The sequence below is a fragment of the Bubalus bubalis genome, chromosome 8 (genome assembly GCF_019923935.1).
Source record: "Bubalus bubalis isolate 160015118507 breed Murrah chromosome 8, NDDB_SH_1, whole genome shotgun sequence".
In the NCBI taxonomy this organism is placed as follows: Eukaryota; Metazoa; Chordata; class Mammalia; order Artiodactyla; family Bovidae; genus Bubalus; species Bubalus bubalis.
In genome coordinates, this window is record NC_059164.1 from 85,334,039 (window position 1) to 85,348,659 (window position 14,621).

At 38.8% G+C, this 14,621-nt stretch overlaps 1 protein-coding gene across 1 annotated transcript; it reads left to right on the plus strand.

The window, feature by feature from the left end:
• The first annotated feature begins 2,844 nt into the window (after nt 1-2,844).
• On the plus strand, nt 2,845-14,227 carry WNT16 (Wnt family member 16). Its single transcript, XM_006049637.3, has 4 exons — nt 2,845-3,315; nt 3,507-3,748; nt 5,555-5,841; nt 12,504-14,227. The coding sequence occupies exons 1-4, from the start codon at nt 3,221-3,223 to the stop codon at nt 12,966-12,968; spliced, it is 1,089 nt and encodes a 362-aa protein (XP_006049699.1). The 5' UTR covers nt 2,845-3,220; the 3' UTR covers nt 12,969-14,227.
• The last annotated feature ends 394 nt before the right edge of the window (nt 14,228-14,621 follow it).

Sequence of the window (14,621 nt, forward strand, 5' to 3'; positions counted from 1 at the left end):
AAGATCACGAAAGAGGAATTTGGACCTTGAGACCCAATACCTGCGATTTGGTCCAAAAAAAAAAAAAGAGAGAGAGGGAAAGCAAGCAATCAGTTCTTTTTAGTCAGGGTCTGTGGCAGTACAGTGTGGTAGAAAGCACAAGACTTCCAAAATAAGATCTATTTTTGACTCTACTATTTTCTAACTGAGTGGTCTTAAGCAAGTTTTTTAATCTCTCTAAATTCATTTCTTTATCTATAAAATGAGTACCAATTTGAGGAGTTTGAATCTTTGTGTGGAGTGAGAAGAGAAAGACAGAGAGTTAAGAGAAAACACAGGGTGGTGAGAGGGGCGAGGGGTGAGGGGATGTAGGCTCTCAGTGCATGAGAGTTCAAGACGCCTGATGCAAAATAAGTGCCTAAATGTCTGCTCATTGAATGATAAGCTTAATTCTTCAGTTGGACCAACTTCTAGAAATGTTTTCTTTGCTTTAAAGGTATGGACAGAATGATCCCTAAGGCCTCAGATTATACACAAGAGGTACAAGGCCCTGAAACCGTGTCTTGGACTTGAAAATAGTTGACCCAGTGACTCTAAGAATAGAAGGCTGTGAGTGGCCCTCTCAAGGTTTATCTGGATGCCTGGACAGTGCTTGATCGCAAGAGTAGCAACAAAGGCAACATTCAAGTCACCCCACTCCCAAACTAGATTAAGTAATGCCCCTGCTTGTTCCTGGCGCGCCATATGTCCCCACTGCATTCATCACACTCGCTATGACCCCCTGACTCCTTGTCAGTCTTGTCAATGGGGCTGTGAACTCCACTACTATTAACTCAGTGCTATCTAGCCCCACTTTTTAACCCATAACTGAGGCTCAGTATATCTTTCTAAAAGAAAAAAAATCCAGCAACTTCCTTAAAACATCTATCATCATTGGCTCGAAAAATCAGCCTCAAGTATTTACGTTCTCCAATCCCTCAGTTCCCCTGCAGAGGAAGCCTCTTCTCTAATTACACCATCTCGGCCACTTAGGTATCTGCTCAGGATGTTCCTCACCACGTTAATCCCTTCAGTAAGTTGTGTTCAGAACCAGTATCTGGTGTACTGGGCCCCATGGCAGGGGTTCAGCAGGGAGTGCTCCACAATGCCTCCCGGAGAGGTCTGCCGAATAAAGTGAGCTTGGATGAGGGCTCTGATTCTCAGAGAGGCCACTAGCCATTAGCCAAAATACTTCTGGATCCGTAACTGCACCCTATCATCAACTTGACTCTCTAAAAATTACAATGTGGCTTTAGGACCTGGTACATAGCGTTCACTCAATAAATATTTGTTGGATAAAGGAATGAATGGGAGAAGATGGGAATTTCAGTGAGCTTTTACTGCTCTGGGCCAATAGAGAGGATATGCAGCAAATAAAATACTTTATTTTCTGATAAAGCAAATAAAGTAAATCTTTAATTGGAGTAAGTCTGGAATTTGGAATCCACTAAGCTGGGCTTCCCTGGTGGCTCAGATGGCAAAGACTCTGCCTGCAAGCAGGAGATCTGGGTTCAAACCCTGGGTCAGGAAGATCCCCTGGAGAAGGGAATGGCTACCCACTCCAGTATTCTTGTCTGGAGAATTCCATGGACAGAGGAGCCTGGTGGGCTAAGGCCCATAGGGTTACAAAGAGTCAGACATGACTGAACAACTCACACACACAAGCTGGTATATCCTGAGAGTTTATTAACATTTCAGAAGTCCTCTGAGGAGTAGGTGATGACTCTCATACACATTTCCTGTCGCCAATTAGGTGAAACAGAGTTTTCTGATACCACAGCTAAAAGCATGTGCCATCTGACTTCAGAGTTCTCCCCAGAGATCTTCTATCCTGGAAAACACTGGTTAGCTAATCTTTCTAAACTGCCAGGCACCAGAACATTCTCCTGCATCTGAACTCTGACTCCAGAAGAGTAACTTGTTGGATTCTATGCTTTTCTTTATTAATAATCTCAAATTAATTTGTTTCAGACTTGTCTCTATGGCTGGTTTGTGCCTTTAAGGAAAGGGATCTAGTCTTCAGAAATTCCCACAGTACTGGACACACAGTAGGTATTTCATAAATAAGTTTCTAATATTTGTCTTCAATGTGTCCAGTTTCCCTGAGAAAGGCATAGTGTGCATTGAGGAGAACAGGACCCTCAATTTTTTTTAGAACTCTCCGGACAGTTCTCACTCACATCCACTCTCTGCCCTTCATCTCTGACAGTGCTCTTAAAGATCGCAGAAAAAAAAAAGACAAATCGGCAAAATGAAATCACCTAACACAATTTAAATATGATAATATTATTAATAGATGCTAGGCTAGAATTTTCCCTTTCGATAAAAGTAAATACCTGCACAGATGACGATAGATATCAAGCTTGACAGTATTTCTCTCATTCTCAAGTCTGCTGACATGTTGAGACCTCAATCAGGGTGTGGAAAAGTCAACTTTTTGGTACCAATTCGGACTCAAAAAATTATTCTTCTATGAGGTAAAGGAGAGGAAAGAAACGTGAGCAGTGAGAATTTCCAGTGACTCCACCCAGAGTAGAATTAATCCATATGCGACTGGGGTGGGTGGCTCTCAAACATCGCCCATTGAACCCACACCTTCGCCCAGGTTCATTAAGACAGAAGCGCCCCTATAGTCTTCGGCTTGTATCAATATTCCTCCCGCAGAGACCCACTCTCGGGAGACTGGGACAGGAGGAAAGGTCAGGAACACAGGGTCTGGACCTGCTGTCGGGAAGCAGCGGGCCCGAGCGCCCCCCGCGGAGTCCGCTCTCAGCCAATGGGAGCCTGAAGTCCGGGGATGATGAGATGAGGGGCCGCAGCTGGGCCAATCAGGTTCCAGGCGCAGCCAGGGAGGGGGGAGGAGATGGGAGGAGAGGCCGGGGGCGATGGAGACAGAGCTACATCAACAGAAGTTTCTCACCTTGGAATGCAACGGACGCTCCCGCATCTCCTGCACATCTCCAACTTGGCGCCGGAGGAGGGCCCCAGGCTACTTTCTCAACTTCCTTACGTTGCTCCCCGCTCGCGAGGGGAAAGCTGCTGAGAACACCTACTACAGCTGGCCTTCTTTTTACGTTGTCTGCAGGGACAAGGGAGGCGAGGGACAACTTGGTGCGAGGGAACTGACCTCTGGCCTGGTGGGCGTCTGGGTGGGGAGGGTCGAAGAGGAGTGGCTGGGGCTGGGGGACTCCATGCGGGGGCCATGGACAGAGCAGCGCTCCTGGGACTGTCCCGCCTGTGCGCGCTGTGGGCAGCCGTGCTCGCGCTGTTCCCCTGCGGAGCCCAAGGAAACTGGATGTGAGTATGGGGGCAGCATGGGCGCACGGGATTTGAGGCAAAAGGGGTGCCCAGCCTCAGGGAACTCTCAGCTGGGGCGGGGGAGAAGGGGCGGGAGTCCTAGGGCGGGTGACCTAAATTTCGGGTAAACATCTGGGCTTGGGGAGGAGAGCAGGGCAGCGGCTTACGCTAGGGGCGGCCGTGTCTTACAGGTGGTTGGGCATCGCCTCCTTTGGGGTTCCGGAGAAGCTGGGCTGTGCCAACTTGCCTCTGAACAGCCGCCAGAAGGAGCTGTGCAAGAGGAAACCGTACCTGCTGCCGAGCATCCGCGAGGGCGCCCGGCTGGGCATTCAGGAGTGCAGAAGCCAGTTCAGGCACGAGAGATGGAACTGCCTGGTGGCCGCCTCCTCCCCGCCGGGCACCAGCCCTCTCTTTGGCTACGAGCTGAGCAGCGGTGAGTCCCGGGACTCGCGGCTGGCGCGAGACTGGGGGCGAGACCTGCAATTCCTGTAAATTAAACAGTGCTCGTACGGTCCCGTAGCTCTTTAAATCCCCCAGAGAGGTCCTTTAGTGGAAGGAAATTGGGGGGCGACGGAAGCCAGATCCGGGTGCAGGTGCGGTCATGGGGTGGGGGTGGGGTGACACCCCAGGTCCAGAGCGCAGCGCGTGGAGGTGTAGCTCTTCCTCCTTCCCGCGGCTCCCGGCTGGAGCTGGAAGAAAAACTCTGACGCTCCACGCCGCTGACCCCTCGGACCCCGTAGCGCCCCCCTACGTGGGGGACCAGCTGGAGAAACATGATGTCGGCTGCAGGGAATGCCGAGGCCGCATCTGCTTTGATTTAAGCAGCTCCGCTGCGCACTGAGTCCTGGACAAGTGGCTAATTGCAGCGAAACCCCACGGTGGTTGGTTCCCGGGAACACGGCGTAGACGGAATAATGGCGATTTAAAAGGGACTGTCCCGGACAACCCTCGTGAGGCTAACTCGAGCATGACTTTGGTTTTCCCCTCTATTCCTTTCCTTCTACCCTTTCTCCTGTGCGCACATCCGAGGCGCGGGAATCGGAAGGGAAACAAAGTTCCACTCCCACGTGCCTAGCGACTTAGTAAGGATAAAGGCACAGAGGTGTCAGCAGATTCAAAGAATTTCAGAACCTGGGTTCTGAAAGATTCTTAGTCGTTTTTCATGTTCATTTCCGTTCCCCTTCCACCTTTGACCCTTCCCCGCCGGGTCCCTACACTCACCGCCGCCTCGCTTTTGCCCCGCTGCGCTTTGGCCGGCACACCCTTCCGAAAGAGCACTGACTCCCTGCAAAAAGAAAAAAAGAAAAAAGACGATGTGTTCTTCGCAGTTGCTGAAATGTAGAGGTATCAACTGTTGAAAACGTTTATTGGACAACGGCGTGATAACGTTTCTACTTCAATCTAAACATCCCTAAGGAGGGGGAAAGTCGCCTGCTGGGTCCCTTCGATCCATTTTACTAATATTTTAATAAGACTTCAATTTCCGAAGATGTTAGTTCGAAACCTATAGCAGGTGTGTTATATCCATACTCAGTATTCAGTGATTTTCCATAACAATTTTTTTTTTTTTGCTGATGACATCTCAATTATCTTTAATTGCCCTTAGTAGTGTGAGAGGATATAATACTGTTATAGAAATATGAATATAATATTTAACTTTCACATTAATATTGTTATTCAGTATATCGTTAAAACACCTTTGATGTGAAAGTAAACTATAACGTTTATCTCCTAATTGCTTTAGTCTTTGCTTAATTTTAGTTTGCATCCTGACATGGATTTTTTTGTACAAACAAAAGTCACACCAATTTTTCAGCCTGTGTTTTGTGATAACGTTTTAAATTTAAAGAGAAAGATAAGCGGGGCTCCTTGGAGCATTGTCTTACTATTTACGATGTCCATGCAAGGGATTTTAAATTCAATGTGTATTTGTTGAATTTTCATTGTCTATTAAGTACTGAGCTGGGTGCTGACTTATATCTCAAATTTAAAATACAAACAGATGATTTTAAGGTATGAGGACAATTAATGACATACAATAAAGGAAAATCATACTGAAAATTAATACTGCTTTTTTAAAAGATGAGAACAGTATGAAATTGTCCTTTGTAAATGTGTATTCATTAAAGCATCCCTTGAAAGTTGCTTTCCTGATAAGAGGGTAAGTAGGCGGCTTTGTTATGAACATAAGCAGAGAATGGTATGGCTGGTTCATTTAGCAACTTATTTCTTATTCTAGGCACCAAGGAAACAGCATTTATTTATGCTGTGATGGCTGCAGGCCTGGTGCATTCTGTGACCAGGTCATGCAGCGCAGGCAACATGACCGAGTGTTCCTGTGACACCACCTTGCAGAACGGCGGCTCAGCGAGTGAAGGCTGGCATTGGGGGGGATGCTCCGATGATGTCCAGTATGGCATGTGGTTCAGCAGAAAGTTCCTAGATTTCCCCATCAGAAACACCACGGCAAAGGAAAGCAAAGTACTGTTAGCAATGAACCTACATAACAATGAAGCTGGAAGGCAGGTATGTATTAGAAAATGGAATAGAAATCCAGTGCCTTTAGGTATAATAGCACTAGGGTTACACTTCTAGATCAATCTGACCAAATAGTCAAATGGTTTAAAAACTAAACACTTTCAGGCTAAAAAAAATTATATTTATATATATGAAATTTTTATTATATATGTATAACAGCAACTATATATATAAATATATATTTTTTCTTTCATGAGCCTGTACTGACCACATTGATTTAGTTTAAGTTTCCATCTGCTGTGACTTGAATCTTGTAACAGAATGTATTAATATTTGTGATTGTATATTCATATACCTAAAACACCAATTACAAAATAATAGAAGTACTAGTGCCTATTGGGTCATTTTATTCCACCCCTTTAGATGATTAGTTGTAGAAACCCAAATAAGACGTACAGTATCTGCCTTTCTAACGGGACTGAATCAAATTTCATTTTCTCAAATTTGAATTTTCATTATTTTTTAAATATATTTTTTCATTGGCAATGGCATCTTAAAGAAGTTATCAGTCTGTCCTTCCTTTCTCTAGCAAAATGTTCTCAAATACATTACAGAATACATAACTCAATAATTTTTGTAAAAAACAAAATTTATTTAAAGGAATTAGTTATTATAAAGCAATGTAGATTCACTATAAAAACTGAGAAGTATAAATAAATGTAAAGAAACTATAGATGTATTAAATATTTGGGTATTTTAAAATAGAGATATATTAAAGATTCAAGGAGAGGAAAATTTGAAGAATTACCATCTAATTAACCTTATAAATGAATTTTTAATACTAAATTTTCTTAAAATGGAGTAATCTGTAGCTTAATTTAACTTTTATATACTTATTTTAATGAATATTGATGCAGTAAGCTTTGAGTTCTACAACATAGTTGAATTACTTGGCAATTCATAGTGACTTTCCAAAAACAGTTAAAACCTCTCTTAGGAATATATATTTTCTATTTTGTAATAATCTTTTCAGGACGGGAATATCACCACATATCCTATATTACTGTAAATATTCAATAACCTGCAAAGGTCCCAAAGTAGTCGTTGCAATCTGCCACATTCTCCTGCAATAAATTAAAGTAAGTTGTGGTATCTCTCAGGAATATTTAAAGTATATGTTGCATTTGTTTTACATTTTTGGAAAGTGAATAAATGGAACCCGCTTGGAATAGTTGCAAGTTTCTGCCAGTTTTCTTTACTTAACCACTTTGGTTTAAAATACTAAAACTGAAAACTCAATATATCACTGTAACATTTCAAATTCAAATTTGAATATTCAGTTTGATTTGAATATTGATTCAAAATGGAAAATTAGGAAATAGGAAAATCAGTAAATAGCTATGTAAGCTTTTCACTTTTTTTTTTTGAAATTCTGATTTATTTCACTAAAGTAATTCCTGCTGACACCATGTCTCTTTTTGATAAAGTCTTACATTTAAAAAGATGAAATGAATGAGTTTTCACTTCAGTTTAAATAATATCTAATAAAGGAATTTTTATTATTTCTAACATATTAATGTAAAAGAGCTTAGTTGTAATTAACATTTGTTCTTTAAAGCTCTAGAGTTAAACTAGAGAAAAACTCCAGGTCAAATTAGTGTGTTTTAAAAACAAGAAAATGATTAAATGAATATTTATTGTCACCTTAGATCTTAAAACTTCTTTAGTCATTCTTTGAATAGTTGGGTAGAGACAAAAAAGACTTTAATCAGAACACAAAACTTGAAAAGTCATGTGATAATTCATTCTTTTGAATAAAGCTGTCTCCAACCTTATGAAAAATCCCAAAGTATTCTAAAATGTATTTTTACTAGTGATATTAGGCAGTTATTTAATTTTATTCCATCTTATGTGTTTTTTTTAATTAGGTAGTAATATTTGCCTCTGTAACTATTAACTTTGATCTGATCTATTTATATTCTGATTTTATTAAAAACATACAACTATTCAGCATCAATTTAAATCCACTGTTTGTTGGCAATAAAACAGTCTCCTCACTTTACTGAGGTTTTTGCTATTATTCTAATTATACAGCAAAAATTCAGCTTATAGGTATATATACATTTTGGATAAATTTCAGTTTTTTCTACTGAATCTCATTTTTTCCACATTGGTCAAGATGGAATCTTAAAATATTACAAAATATTACCTGGATATTTTGAGGGTACTACATTGATGTTTTTGTTGGTCTTTTCTCATGAAGTATTACAATTCAAAACATTTTAATATTTTTCTTTCCATTGGTGGTCAGAAAAAAAAAAAAAACCACCATCACCACCACTACCGCAACAACAACAAAAATCAACCAGGTTTCCAAGATATTATCTAACATGGAAGAACAAACAACTACATTTTCAATATTGGCCATTAGGATTTTCATCTAATAGGCATATTCTTCTGTGTAAGGTTTCAAGGTCTGCATTCAATTGAGTTGATTTTCCTCATCTCAAAATCCCAAGCTCCAAATGTAGGAAAGCATTCAGAGCAATGTGGGTACTGGCGCTTAGTAGTGCTGTGAGCAGAATAGATTATTTTCTAACCGCTGACCTTAAATACTCTAATTCCCACTTGGTTTCTGACACCATTCCTAAAGTTATGACTCCAAGAATAATGTTGCTGAATGGTGATTGGCTAAGAGAATGATGTGATGTCTTCCAAGGGCAGAACTTCTGGGAATAATGTGACTTGGAATATTTATGGGTATTTCTTTTGGTGTGCTTAAAATATTTCCATTCTTCCCATGTCCACCTCATAAACTTTTAAGTTTCCCTACCCCATAATTTGTTTTATAATGAGTAACTCAAAAAAGTGGCATGGGCCCCACCCCCAAATTTCATTGACCTGTTTCAAGAATATTTATAAGTACTTGAATAACATGCAAATGTTTTGCTTTTCAGCAGATCCAAATATATTTTTTAACTGAAAGGGACAAAATGGATCAGAGAAATAGGAATTCTGCATATAGTCATACAATTTATGTCACCGTTTTCATAAAAACTTAAACAGATTATCTGATAGTGAACAAAATGAAATGTCACAAAATGTTCCATAATAGTTTGTTTTTTTTTTTTGGTCATTTCTGTGAAGTTTGGATAACGCAATATACTGGAAAACGGTCACCTCCAGCTGTGTTACCTCTGAGTCAAAGTTGTGGGGCCAGTCACTTCTTAGACCACTTCTCAAGCAGTTTCTATTTTTACATTAAGTGTTAATGATGCATCTTTCCTATTTCACTTCATCAGAAATTTATCAAACTAAAACTTAACACAGGGAGACCAGTAGATTAAATGCTATGCTCCTAATTGCTCTCCCCTAGTTTAAAAATATTATACCAAAATGTGCACATCTGTTTGCAATAGTTAATAAAACATTCCTCTGTTAATATCGTTATAAACCTTAACAACTCAACTAAGTAGAGAAAGGAATTTTCTCATAACCACACACAACTCATTCTCTTGCTATTCTCTTACTTTTCCTGCTAGAAAATCACTCTGCTATCATTGCAGCTCAGATTGGCTATTTGACATCAATTAAAACTCCCAGCTGAAAAACTTCAGAATATGTACTTTTGGAGTGTTCTTAAATACACTTGAATTTTCCACTTTCATTTTTCTTTGTTCTACCGAAATTATCCTGCTGCATATAAAGACTTCATATTATATATTTCCAATTTTCCTTATGGAAGATAAATATCTTAACCAGGCTATTAATTTTTCTGTCAAATTGGAATAATAAGCAGGTACATGTTCTTCATTAACTGCCTACTATATGCAAGGGATTTTTTCCTATCAAGCTAAATCAAGTAAAATAATTTATGAAAATGTGCTCTGAGAAACACTAAGCTCCATAGAGTTAAATCCTGTGTGTATATGTGTCTGCATGTTATCTGCTCTTGAACTCTGCATTTCATCAAATTCTCCTTGTGGTGATTGCATTGCTTTATTTTATCCATGTTTGCCCAAGTTTCTGCCTTGGAGTCTTACAAAGGTATCATCATTTAAATTGTGCATTACGTTATTTGTCTTTGTATCATAGAATATAAATGTGAATAATATTCACATGTATAATAAAAATGCTTTCTTTTCTTATTTTTAAGGACAAAAGTGTAATGGAATTAAAAGACAGTAGAATGAAATTCCTTAAAAATACCTTCGGAAAATTTAGTTAACTCCGGGTATTTAAAAGTATCTTATTTTCTAGGGCAGGAAACTCGCCCCAAATTTCAGTACAAATTCCGCAGGTGTTATCCCCAGATTCAAAATCAGTCTTCTCTTTTATCCTTCAAACCTGAGCGGTAGTGTGTCAGATTTGGACTGATAACTATTGTGGGCTGAGGAACTGCAGGAAAACCTGCCGGATCAGAGTCTCCCAATATCATTGAGTTCCTAGCAGTGTCTCATTTGTTAAAGACAAATTGTTGATTTGTCTCATTGTTGAAGAAGTTGGTCTTTATTGCATCCTCTTGATGCAGTTTACTGATAGAAGGGAATTAAAATGGTTCAAGTGTTTTGGTGAACATCCGTTCTGTCCTCCATGCCTTGTAAATTGGCAACACCTTACATGATGCCTGAATTGCTTAATAAAAAGTGTGCTCCTCAGTCAAGAATCTGAGCAAGAGGCAGTCCTAAATCATAAGTGATGACTGTAATGAAGGATGATCAGGTTTCAACGCATAAACTTACATTCTTAGATTTTTGGCTTTCTTTGGACAATTTGCTTATGGCTACCTGGCATTGATTGAGCTCTCTTTTTCTTATATCCTTCGGACACCTAAAATCTGAACAAAACTTGGCAGATTGCAATATTTTTAACATTTATTTACCTGGAGATATTTTAAAGAATTGAAGGTTTTGTGAATATCAAATGCCATCAATTTAACTGAATCAGTTTGTGCACCATACTCTATGAATTGTTTTTGTATCATTGAAAGATAAATTTTACTGAAGATAATAAGAAATAGACATATCTATTTGCTCCTTAGTTTTATGAATTCAAAAAAGCATATGTGTTGCATTCTATAAAGGGCAATGTTTAAATATTGTTTGGTTTATTATTTTAAACACTAATAAAAACTATTGAATATTACACAAATCAATACCATATGCTCTCATTCAAGTCTGAAAATACAATAAATTGTTTGAAATACTCTGTCTCATTAGATAGTACAGAAACTTTAGTTAATTTGTTAAGAAATGTAACATTCCACATACATGTCAATGTCAAGTGTGGTAGAAAATTGCTAAGTATAAACCCCTGTCATTTTTATAGTTTTGATAAGAACTGTAAGTGGAATTTAAGCTGTGGTGTTTTTTCTTTCTTTGGTGAGATTACACACATAATTTCCAAGTTATTGAATGGATAGATCATTTTTTATTTTACCCGGCATGTTGACAAAATGTCAACTCTCCAGTTAGTCCTGACAATTTATTAATCTGCTCTGCCATCCTCTGGGGATTGAAGGAAGTTACGCTGACTAGCCCAGTATGTAAGAAATTAGAACTCTAAAACTTTTGTTTTAGAAATCTCAGTATTGTTTTCGCTTGGTTAGCTCTATTTGAAATCTTTGCTCTTCAGGGAAAGGGGGCATTTATTTTGACCTTAATGTGTGTCAGGCAGTGGGCTCTTACCGATGTATGTAATCTCATTTAATTCCTCAGTCTGAATAAAATAACTCAGCATTTAGAAGTGAAAAATCATATAAATATTATTCCTTTTCCATGTTAGAATGGTGCTACTGATCCATCAAGAATAGGACATATGTTTTGAATTAATTTTCCAGAAGAGGAGAGGAATTGGCTGGGAGCAGCCACACTCTCCAGCCCCATCTTTTTTGGACCAGTTTAGGGTTTCTCATGTGGTCTGTGACTAGGGGATAGCATGCCATCCCTCCAAACCCCTGTGAATATAACTGATTTTTGCAGTGATAAAACCCGAGCACACTCAATTTGGTAGATCTCATCCTTGGATGCTCTTGGAATCATCTAAGCAGCTTTGTAGAAGTCATTGCCTTGACCCCACCCTGACAAATTAAGTGAGAATCTCAGGGGTTATTTGTAAAGTTCCACAGGTGTTTCTGTGTGTATACAAGTCACCCAAGGATCTTATAAAGATGCAGATTGTGAATCTGCAGTTTTGGTGGGGGGCTCAGAGTCTGCATGTCTGTGCTGGTGCTGCTGGTCCATGAACCACACTCCAAGTAGCAAGATGCTAAAATGAATAGTATCAGGAACATGGAGGCATGAATGAACATCGTCTGACACCCAAGATTAAGTGAGAGATTAGAAATAAAAGTAGCTTCCCTTTGTTAGCTCAGCTCATCTCTGATGACATTATCAGCCTGGCCTACAGTTATAAATTAGAAAGGTTTGCTCTGTAGGGTCAAGAGAAGGACCAAACATTTGGGTTCTAAGCGATCTAAAAGAATTTTTTAAGTCCAAAACCATCCTTATTTTAAAATTATTATTATTTATCTTTCTTATTTAATTGAAGTATTTTAAAAATCATTTTATTACTTTCATTGAAATATATAACCATTGTTTTTATATAGGAGGAAATAGATCCAGAAAGTTAAGTGACTAGGTGGGTGGTGCTTTTGTTTTTGGGTAAAACAGTTCATGAACGATGTTTCACTCAGTTCCTGTTGGTTGCAGGCTGTCGCCAAGTTGATGTCCTTAGACTGCCGTTGTCACGGAGTTTCTGGCTCCTGCGCTGTGAAAACATGCTGGAAAACAATGTCTTCTTTTGAAAAGATTGGCCATCTGTTGAAGGATAAATATGAAAACAGTGTGCAAATCTCAGACAAAATAAAGAGGAAAATGCACAGGAGAGAAAAAGATCAGAGGAAAATACCAATCCGCAAGGATGATCTGCTCTACGTCAATAAGTCTCCCAATTACTGTGTTGAGGATAAGAAACTCGGGATCCCAGGGACTCAAGGCAGAGAGTGCAACCGCACGTCGGAAGGCGCAGATGGCTGCAACCTCCTCTGCTGTGGCCGAGGCTACAACACCCATGTGGTCAGGCACGTGGAGAGATGTGAATGCAAATTTATCTGGTGCTGTTATGTCCGCTGCAGGAGGTGTGAAAGCATGACTGATGTCCACACTTGCAAGTAACCACTCCAACCAGCCTTGGGCAAGAGTCCTCAGTGACAGAAGTATAATGGGAATACCACCCAGAGGGTGCCTCCCGCTGTGCAGAGCTGGGGAAGTTGGCTCCTGCCTCCTCCTCAGAATTCCCAGATCCTCCAGCCCCTCACAGAGGTCCTCTTATCTCATGTCTAATCACACACCAAGCATGTGGATTTCTTGGGATTCTGAATGGAAAAAGTTTGGGTTCACATTTTGGTGGTTTAGGGAGTATAAATTGAAATACAAGGAAGACCATCCATCTCATAAGGAAGAATGGAGAATAGTTTTCATGCCAAGAGACCTGGTCCATACTCAGGATAAGGTCCTGGACTATGGAACTCAGTAGTGGTGGGTGAATATTAGTCAGTTTTTAAAACACCGATTGTAGCAACAAGGAACAGTAAACACGAATCTCATTTATTCTTTCAGTAGCTTTTTATGAAGAAATAATACTATTTGTGCATAGAAACAGAAGATGGTGACAGGTTAACAGAGTTGGTAGATGCCTATGTAAACTTTCATTCATTTCGGAAGAAAGAATCTTCCTAATGGATACAACATCATTTAAACCATGTTTATTAGAGTTATTTAGTGACAAAACAAAAGAAGCAAAATGTATGATTTGGATTTTAAATGACTTTTAACCCAGAGAATTTATCAAGAAAAACATCAGGAAGGTATATAGCAACCTTTACCTTTCACTTTACACTCTTATTATCGATTAGTTTCTATTTCTAAAATCTCAGCCTTGAATTATTGGTGGAAGAAGGGATTCTGAAAGCATATGGGACAATCAGAGGTAAAAATATAAAGGGCTCTCATGCATTGTAAGGAAAAGCATACTTTAAATATGTAAAGACAGTATTTTTTACAATACTTTGCTGGATTTTTTTCTATTTTGTAAATACTGTATTTAATTATATGATATATATTGAACCTTAAGATATTTTTTGCCAAAGCCCAAGAGCTAAGGCAATAAAATTATCTCAGAAATAATATTAGCTTCGGTTTCCTTTCATACTATTGACTCTGACATTTTTTATACATTGCAGAAGAAGTTCATTGAGCAGTTAGTTATATGGATGTGTATTTCCTGCCAAAATGGCAGTTTTATATGTTATAAATTAAAATATGCTGCAATATATTGATAATTGTGCTATTTCAGCAGTCAGATTAAGTTGAATTCTGTTTTTAATTAGTTGTGTTTAACTTGTAAGGTTATCATAATAAATTATACAGTAAAAGGCTTAACTGGAAAAAGGATCTAAATCAGAATAATGATCAATTTGTGGATTTGATATCCTGGATATTTATTACGTTGTGTTTAACGCTGCTTTTTCATGTGAATGTTGAATGGTCTTTCTTGTTTTAGTATATGGTCTTTTCTTGTTTTTGTGCATGTATATTCATCCTATTTTACAAGGTTCCTGGTAAAAATTACAGGGCTGTATTTAAGGTTGTATTTTAATGTAAATGCTGTTTTTTTATGAATTGTTAAATACTTCAGTATCATATAGAAAAAAAAAAGATTTTCTAAGTTCAGAATGGACAAAGAAAGAATATTCTTTTTCTTAAAATAAGCTAAAGAAAAATTTTCCTGCCCACCCTAGTCTCATCCTATTTCCTTTCAATTAATTT